At 40.2% G+C, this 9908-nt stretch overlaps 1 protein-coding gene across 1 annotated transcript; it reads right to left on the reverse strand.

Annotated features, from left to right (window-relative positions):
- Positions 1-6315: 6315 nt before the first annotated feature.
- On the reverse strand, positions 6316-8637 carry LOC114043284 (late cornified envelope protein 2A-like). Its single transcript, XM_027862356.1, has 2 exons — positions 8530-8637; positions 6316-6938 (listed from the first exon to the last, which is right to left on the reverse strand). Exon 2 carries the CDS (start codon positions 6919-6921, stop codon positions 6556-6558), a length of 366 nt encoding a protein of 121 aa, XP_027718157.1. The 5' UTR covers positions 6922-6938; positions 8530-8637; the 3' UTR covers positions 6316-6555.
- Between the last annotated feature and the right edge of the window lie 1271 nt (positions 8638-9908).

Raw genomic sequence — 9908 nt, forward strand, 5'->3', positions numbered from 1 at the left:
TTTAACCCCAGTCTTGTGATTCCAAATCTATTACTCAATGCACTGTATCACACTCTCTTGAGAAGTGGGAGGAAAAGTAGTAGGAACAATGAGTATAAATACCTTTTCTTTTTTTTTCTTTGCTAATAAAAGGGAGGAGAGATGTAGGCTGATAGCTTGAGGGAATGGTTAGACCTAGTGAGTATTTTTTTAAAGAGGGGAAAAAGACATGTATTTATAGGTGCTAGAGAAGGAATCAGTAGATAGGGAAAATTTGATGACTAAAGAGATAAAGCATACGATAGTTGTAAGAAACTGTCTGCCGGAAGAGTTAGCTTGGCGATGCAGTGCATATAGCTCTGGGCCTCAAGTCAGGAAGACCTGAGTTCATTTCCGGCCTCAGACACTTCCTAGCTGTGTGACCCATGGCAAATCACCTAACCTCTGTTTGCCTCAGTTTCCTCAACTGTAAAATGGGCATCATAATGGCACCTATTTCTATTTGTGAAGTATTTAGGGCGAAGCCTGGCACAGAATAGGTGCTTAAAAATGCTTACTCTCTCCTCTGTAGAGGAGGTAAGGGAGTAGCTAGGTAATGCAGTAGATAGAATGCCAGGTCTGGAGTCAGGAAGACCTGAGTTCAAATATGATCTTGACATTTATTAGCTTAAATGTCAATGATGTCGACAATGATGTAACTGATGTAGCTGCTGATGCAGACATTGAACACGCAGATGGTGAGGATGAGAAGGACCACAACTAAATACTCAGGAGAGTTTGTAACCATCTCATGTGACCAACACATGGTTCATGCATCAGCTTTTCCAGCCACATTTACGCCACCACCCAAGGACCCAAAGAGGATGGGTGTAGACGATGTGGTGTAGGGAGTGTCTCGATGTATCCTGGATGATTTCCTAACTTGTAATGTAGGGACAATAGTTCAGTCCAGAAGTATGTTTACAACAGCGGATACAGTCTCCCTGCAGAGTTCGACTTTGTGAGTCAATCAATCAGCAGAAATTTACTGAGCATCTATTTGAGACTGTCGAGTCCTCAGGGTCAGGAACATGGGACAGGAGATTGGTAGCAGAGGAGGGCAGGATATACAGATGAGTAAGATTTGGTTCCTACTCCTGTGATGCTTATGGTATACTAAGGGAAACGGAATGTTATACAAGAGAACATAACTGTACAAGGCAGCAATAAAATGAATGATTGGCAAATGAGGGGCATAAGTGATGAGCTGGGAGTTCCTACCATGATAATGATAATAATAACATCAACATATCGCACTTAAAAGTTTGGGGAGGTTTCCTGGAGGAGTTAAGTCTTGAACTAAGCTTTTGTAATATACTCTTTTCTTCTTATCTTTTCATTCTTCCATCCTGGAACTTGGAGATACAGCTGCCTCCCTCCTGTGTAATGCATATCATATCCCCTTTGGCTCCCTGTCACACGTCTGCTTGGGCCCATTTCACATATGCAAGGCACCTCTATCTTTGAAGTACTAAACAAAAACCTGTAATTCTTTTGCTTGCCTAAACCTTTTCTTTAAGAAACTGCTGGGGAAGATAAAAACCTCCCCCAGAAATTATTGTACAAACATCCTCCTACCTCTTTCCAAGAAATGATTTCCAGTATAACAAAAAGAGTTCCATCGTTTTTGGTTTCTTTTGGAGGGTGAGAGTTTGCAAGGGCAGGACTGGGGTGGGGGACAAGTATTGTAATTTCATCAGATTTAGAGACATCTCAGATTGATGATGATGATGATGATGATGATGGTGATGATGATAGTAAACATTAATATAGTGCTTTACAGTTTACAAAGCATGTTACATATATGACCACGTTTGAACTTCACAGTAACCTGAGAAGTAGGGACTATTGTTATCTCCATTTTACACATGAAGAAACTGAAACAGATCTCAAGGGACTGGCTCAGGGTCACATAGCTAGCAAGTGTCTTAGGCAAGATTGGAACTCAGGGAAAACAATTGTAGCATTTTGTCCACTACATCACTTAAAACACTCACCACCCTACTGATGGAAAACTATCTGAGTCAGAGACTCCTTCAGTGACAAGTGAGCAGGGGTGTGTTTCAAGCTCCCAGGCAAATGTGTACGATGCCTTTAGTGGCCAGGACAAGAGAAACACTTCAGAGGAGGACAGACTTTTTTTTTTTTTCTGAAGTTGTGTTTGGACAATATGCAAGGACTGTTTCTCAGGCGAAAACAAGAATATTCTGGAGTTTTCATGAAGGCATACAGGGACAGACATGTCAGAAAAGTATTTCCTCTGTCAAAAGGCCACTGATTCCAAAGTCACCTCTAGAGAGCTTCAGGAAGAGGTACCCACAGAGAGTGATAACAGGTGGCAGCATCTGTTGAGCTGATGTAGGGATTTAATGTCTAAATTAGATACTGATTAATTATTTAGGGGGACTATTTTTTAATCAAAAAGCTGGATATTGCTGATAATATTGGAAGGGTTCTTCACCTGGGATCTGTGAATTAAAAAAATATATTCTGATAACTCTATTTCAATATCATTAATTTCTTTTGTAATCCTGTATGTTTTTATTTTATATATATATATATTTCACATTTTTATACATTTATTTTATACAATTTATACATTTTATATAATTTATACATTTTATACAATTTTATACACTTAAAAACATTATCTTAAGAAGTCCTAAGCTTCACCAGACTGATTGTCCAAGGGATCTGTGATACCAAAAGGTTTAAGAACCCCTAAAGTGGAAGGAATAAAAGCAAATGTTCAGTCAATTCATTGACGTATTATGTGACAAGAGCTATGTATCTCTCTGGGAAGGGAAGGGAATAAGCATTTACATAGCACCTACTGTGTGCTAGCTCCGTGCTGAGTGCTTTAAAAAAAATAGTAACACATTTCATCCTCACAACAATCTTAAGAAGTAGGTGCTCTTATTATTTCTATTTTATAGATGAGGGGACTGAGGCAGACAGAAGGAAGTGACTTGCCCAGGATCACACAGCTAGTGTCTGAAGTCACATTTGAACTCGGGTATTCCTGATTCCCGGCCCAGTACTCTATCCACTGCACTATCAGCTGCCTCCTTAGAAAGACTGCTAGAGTCTGTGAGCCATGTAATGAGTTTCACTCGGTTTGTTTGGCCCGTAAACAAAGCTTGTCATCTTGGATCTATGTCCTTACAAAGGGAGTTGGTGACAAGATGCTGGTTGATGTCGTCTGGAAAGGGTGCTGGATTTCCTGGGTGAGAGCAAAGTACCAGCTTTAAGAATATCTTCCCCACCTTGCATATGGTAGGAGGACCCTATGGGAGTTTCTGACATAAGGATTACATTAGGAGAGTTTATCCAGAATAACACCTTCTGCATTAATAGTCAAATGAGGTTCATGTCCCTTAAAAGCCAGGAATGTTAATGTGCCTTAATGTGGGGAAAAATGGAAGAAGGAGAGAAGGGGAGGAAGGACAGATAAGAGGAAGAGGGGAACAGGGAATAGAGGAAATACCTGCTTCATTGTTAGAGGGCTAGTGAACAGGGATATGGATAGTACTTTCAAAAGCCTCTCAATTTTTAAAACAAAGATCACATCAGACCAGGTCACTCCTTTATGCAATAAAATCCAGTGACTCCATTTTACTTCTTTTTAAAAAAATTTTTTTTCCCAATTACATGTAAAAGCAATTTTTAACATTTGTTTTTAAAAGGTTGAGTTTCAAATTTTTTCCCTTTTTCTCTTCCCTCCTTCCTCCCTGAGAAGGCAAGCAATTTGATACAGGTTATATATGTGCAGTCATGCAAAACATATTTCCATATTAGTCATATTACGAAAGAAAACACAGACCAAAACACCCAAGAAAAATAAAGTTTTAAAAAGTATACTTTAATCTTCATTCAGATATCACCAGTTCTTTCTCTAGAAGTGAATAGTATTTTTCAGTATAAGTCCTTTGAAACTGTCTTGCATCATTGTATTGCTGAGAATAGGTAAGTCATTCATAGTTGATCATTGTACAATATTGCTGTCACTGTGTACACTGTTCTCCTGGTTCTACTCTATTCATTTTGAATCAGTTCATGTAAGTCTTTCCAGGTTTTTCTAAAAGCATCCTACTTGTTGTTTCTTATAGCACAGTAGTATTCCATCACAATCATGTTCCATAACTTGTTCAGCCATTCCCCAGTTGATGGGCATCCCCTTAATTTCCAATTCTTTGCCACCACAAAAAGAGCTGCCTTAAATATTTGTGTACATATTGGTTCTTTTCCTTTTAAAAAAAATCTCTTTGGCACATAGACCTAGTAGTGGTAATACTATGCACGGTTTTTATAGCTCTTTGAGCACAGTTCCCAAACTGCCCTCCAGAATAGCTAGACAACTTCACCAACAGTACATTAGTGTCCCAATTTTCCCACATACACTCCAACTTTTATTATTTTCCTCTTCCATCATATTAGCCAATCTGATAGGTGTGAGGCAGTACCTCAGAGTTGTTTTAACTTGCATTTCTTTAATCAATAGTGATTTAGAGCATTTTTTCACATGACTATAGGTAACTGATTTCTTCTTCTGAAAACTGCCTGTTCATATCCTTTGACTATTTATCAATTAGGGAATGATTCATATTCTTATAAATTTGACTCAGTTTTCTACATATTTGAGAAATGAGGCCTTTATCAAAGAAACTTGCTGTAAATTCCTGCCCCCCCCAATTTTCTGCTTTCCTTCCAATCTTGGCTTCATTGGGTTTGTTTGTGCAAAATCCTTTTAATTTAAAGTAATCAAAATTATACATTTTATGTATCATAATGCTCTCTATCTCATTTGGTCATAAATTCTTCCCTTATCCATAGATCTGATGGGCAAACTATTCCATGCTTCCCTAATTTGCTTATGGTTATCACCATTTACATCTAAATCATGTAACCATTTTGACCTTATCTCAGCATATGGTGTGAGGTGTTGGTTATACCTAGTTTCTGCTAAATGCTTTCCAGTTTTCCTAGAAGTTTTTGTCAAATAGTGAGTTCTTGTCTCCATATTACTTTTAGGATCAGATCTAAACTTCTTTGTTTAATATTGAAAGTTCTGGCCCTAAACTACCTTTCTAGCCTTATCACAAATTATTCCCCTTCATGTGCATGACAATTTAGTCAAACTGACTTTTTCAATTGTTCCTTGTATATGACATTTCATCTCCCACCTCCCTGACTTTGCACTGGCCATTCCCCATGCCTGGATAATAGTCTTCTTCAACTCTACTTTATAGAATCTATGGTCCTTCAAAATTCAGTTCAAGCAGCACCTGCATGTAGCCTTTCCTGATCCCCTCAGTTACTAGTGACATTTCAAATAATCCTTTGGGATACTACCCAAAAAAAACCTTCTACCTACTTTGTATATAACTATATGTATCTATACCTATATATTTGTATGCATGCATGCATATATACAATATACATACATATATATACATATACACACACATATAATATATATATGTGTGTATATACATTTGGCATCTTCAGCTACATTGTGAACTCCTTGAGACACAAACTGGTTCATTTTTGTTTTTGTAGACCCAGTTACTAGTAAAATGTCTGGTCCATAGAAGGAGCTTAATAAATGCTTGTTGATTGATAAAGTTGCTGAGTATCTTTGGACTGTGACAAGATTACCACTGATCAGACTACAAATTACTGTGGATTTTCTGGGCAATTGTAAAATGCTGGGGAAGGTGCTGCAGAGGACCTCTTTGTGGTCTGGCTGAAGCTGTGAAGTCATCCAAGGTCAATACAAGGATACCTGGAAAACTTGTATACTTGGAAAATAATAACTCTCCATCCTACCTTAGAAGAAGGATTTCTTCAAAAGAAGAGCCCCTTGGAAAGATAGGTTCCTTCTTGAGAAAAGAGGATATGAAGATGCTGCTCGAAAATGAAACCTCCTCTTCTGTCATTTACCCAATGTCATCAGAAGCAAGAGTCTAGACAATGGGGCATATAATGCAACCATCATTGATTCGATTCAATACAGAAAGGTTGCTTTCAAGGGACACCCCCAGTTTGTTTGGGAACAAAAATCATATGACTAGGAAGTATTATTGAAATATTGAAAGAATCACAAGTATCATATTCAGAAAAAAATCATATAGAACCTCAGGAGATCAGAATTTAGCAATTTGTGTGCTTGTTGATAGGAAAAAAATACATCAAATTATCTTTTAAACAGTTGAAGTTGTGATTTTAGTAACAACCAAAGAGAAAGAGCAGGACTCAGTAACAGTATACAGAAAGAAAATCACCCTCAGACAAAAATTGCTGTGAACACAGATTTATTGCTGTAAATGACCGAGGAAGTGTAGTGTAACCAAGGCCAGGTAGATTCAAGGTATAAGGTGATTAAGGGCTTATGGGAAGCAGGATTCATACAGGTAATCTTAGGAAGGAGCTAGGAGAGTTGGGAGGGAGGAGTAGGGGAAACTGCAGACTGAAGGAGGGTCATTGTTGGTCTTGGATTCCATGTTGCTGATTCTTGGTGTAGGGAGAATCAGGTGATCAGCAGCAACCCCCAGAGCTGCCACAGCAGCCCCCAGACTGCTGGCCATGCCCACTGCCACTGTCACAGCAGTCAGACCTCTGGTGCCTGCGTCTGTGGGATCTCCTGTGATGGGAAAAGAGGCAGCAGCCACCCCCGGAGCCAGAGCTGCAGCAACCCCCAGAGCTGGACCCACAGCATCCCCCAGAGCTGCAGCATCCCTCAGAGCTAGAGCCACAGCAGGAAGAGACTGGAGGAGGGCAGGGAGCCTGGGGAGGGCACTTGGGAGGGCATTTAGGGGGGCATTTGGGTGGGCATTTAGGGGTCTGACACTTGGGAGGACACTTAGGGGCTTGGCACTGCTGCTGGCTTTGCTGGCAGGACATCTTGGTGTGTGTTCAGCCTGAAAGATAATGAAGATACATCAAATCCAGGCTAAGAACTTATTTACATTTAAGATCAATAGCTATTATTATGGCACATAATGTCAAAATCACTTACATCCTCCAAAAAATACCTGGGGAAGATTTTATTCAAGTTAAGTTTATTTTTATTGGACTATGGGGCCAGGGATTGGGAACCTGTGCATTTAAGCCAAGATGCACTGAGTTTATAGCACCTAGGAAAAGCATATTCCGCTGTGTACTGAAGTACTTTGAACTTCATTATTCCTTCTACAACAGAGCTCGTATTTCTATCCTTGCCTCTGAGACAGATCTCTGAATCAGTTTTCACCATCCTCTCATGTCAATGCCCATGTGAAATGGGCATTGCCACTTGAATCTAATCTTTCTCTGGGCATTTGCCCCCTCTCCCTTTTCTTAATCCCAAGTCTGCAAGGTTTTTAGTATTTATCAGCAGAAGATAAGCTCTTACAAACACAGTTAAAGAGTTGTAGGTAGGACAAAACTGTGAGCCAAAGAGAAATTCACCACCAGGGGTCCTTTCTAACTACTCTTCCCATCTCAATTTAATTGGCAAGTCAAACTACTTGACTCAACATTTTTTTTTTTTAACTAGATCTACGTGCCACCTGGGAAAATAACCTCTCTAAGTGACATTTCCTTTAGCCAATTTGATTTTAGGAAGCTGCCACATTTGGTTCGCTCCCTTCCTGGTTCAAAATTCTCCTAAATGTCTTCTGCTCAAAACCCTCTACTAAAAAACCTCTCTATTCTATCCCTTTTCTGAATGGTCCCACCTAGTTCATTCACTGGGTCATGAAAATGGACATGCCTCCTAGCCAATCAATCCCTTCCTACCCTTTACCCTTGGTGTCTCTGCCTACACAATCCCCTGGGTTACCACCATCAAGACACATGCTCCTGAGTTATCTCGACAATACCCATTACTCAGAGACTACCAGAAAGCAATTTTTCCTTATTGTCAGTTTTGCCACTTCAAACATAAACTAAGACACAATATTTTATCAACATACATCTGGCTTATAGGTAACTCTGGCGGGAGTTGTATATACTCTCTAGATGCATTTAAGTAGGGATATTCTTGAGGCTAGAACAACTTCCTCCCAAACATCTTTGGGAATACAAGTCATTGGCATAGTTTCTGGGAACCATGATTGCTCCCTTCCTCTCTAAACTCTAGGCTTGTGTCTTGTTTTCTGGAAACACTCAGACTGGTTCTTGATCTCTATTGATCAAGATCCTAATACTCTGGTTTTTTTTTTTTTTGCCTTGTCTATGGGGTTAAGTGATTTGCCCAGGGTCACACAGCTAGTAAGTGTTATATGTCTGAGGCCAGATTTGAACTCAGGTCGTCCTGACTTCAGGGCCAGTGCTCTATCCACTGCACCACCTAGCTGCCCCACCTAATACTCTTTTCTTACCCCACTTGACCCTTCCCCATTATTTCTGGTCCCTCTACTATTCTCTGCCTTTGAACTTCCATCCTTTGCCTGCCCTGTCCTGTCTGCCTCCCACTTAGGTGTTTCCACTGTCTCAAACCCTGTATTCAAAATTCTTTGAATCACTTACCCAAATCACAGGCACTGGTCAGCTTGTCCTTGAGGAGGCAGATTGGGTGAAGAGCCCATGCCAGGGACACCTTTTATACAGGATCTCCATTCTCCACTGCTGCTGTAAGCCATGACTCTAGTGGGAGGACAAGGCTCTTTCACAACTGAAGGCATGTACTCTGCAATCCCCACATGCCAGGCAATTCTTGGCATTCTTCAGCATCATTTGGGGATCCCTGCCTAATGGGTCATGATGGTTCTCGAGAATACTCTTCCACAACAGCAGTCCTATCTAAATTATATCTTCAGAATTGGAGTCTTTTCCCAGGGTTGGATCCACCTTCCCCCTCTTCCTTCTGTTATTCTTTTTCAGACCACCTCCACAATGTCATTGAAGATTCCCATGAAAACCTGATTGTGAGAGTTCTACTTTTTTCTAATAATTCAGAGGTTCTTATTCCTGTCTCTCTTGATTCTTAACCCCTCATTTCTTGGGGAAAAATTTGATTTCTCTCTGAGGGAGCCCAGCCCTGGATGCCTGTTGTTTCATTTGTCTAAGTCAGTAGGTTGATTTTTTAGTAATATCTACACAAAGAGCCCCCTAGATACAGAAAGAACCCAGCTATGATCACCTTTTCAAGGTGCTCCTGTAGAAACAACCCATGGTGGGTTTCAGAGGTGCTGCTGATTCATTCAAACAGTTACAGAATTAGGAGGGACTTGGTGGCCATCTGGTTTACACCATGTCTGATAAAGTATTCCCACCATCACCCACTAGATAGTTGGTCACTCAGCTTAGTTTAAAGATCTCCATTGAAAAGGAACCCTATGAGCTTCAGCAGGATGCTTCTTTTAGTTTAGAGCTCTCATTCTTGGGAAGTTTTTCCTCTAAACAAGTCTGCCATACTCCTTGGAATGTTCACCTTTGGTAAGCTGGTAATGATTGAGGCAGTTAAGGCATTTCTGGATCACGGTCCATCGAATATTTAACAAAAAGGATATTTACTTAGCCATAGAAGGGAAAGGATATTCAGAGAGGATACAGCACTGATCAAGCTGAGCACAGCTATCCTGTGCCAGTCTTGATTATGTTACTCATTTGCCAGTCAGAAGCCTCAGCAAGTAGCCCAAGCTGCTTGTTCCTTGGCCCTTTTGTATTTAGTGACCAGAGAGCTACATCAGTGGTCAAAGTCTTTTAGTTTCTGAGCCTAATATGTCTAGAAGATGATTTTGATACTTTTAAGGAAAAGAATTAGCTTAGCCTACATGACAAGAGATACTGGTAGCTATTTCTCCTACCATACCACACATTGCCCCCTGACCCCCTAGTTCTGTTCTCTGAGGACAAATAAAACAAGTGGTTGGAGCACTGGGCTGGGAATCAAGAAACCTCATCTC

The sequence above is a fragment of the Vombatus ursinus genome, unplaced genomic scaffold, assembly GCF_900497805.2.
Source record: "Vombatus ursinus unplaced genomic scaffold, bare-nosed wombat genome assembly UNPS02014768.1, whole genome shotgun sequence".
Classification (NCBI taxonomy): Eukaryota; Metazoa; Chordata; class Mammalia; order Diprotodontia; family Vombatidae; genus Vombatus; species Vombatus ursinus.

Bases quoted from the DNA above. Each gene is read 5' to 3' on its own strand.
- LOC114043284 (XM_027862356.1), bottom strand. From the start codon at position 6,921: ATGTCCTGCCAGCAAAGCCAGCAGCAGTGCCAAGCCCCTAAGTGTCCT.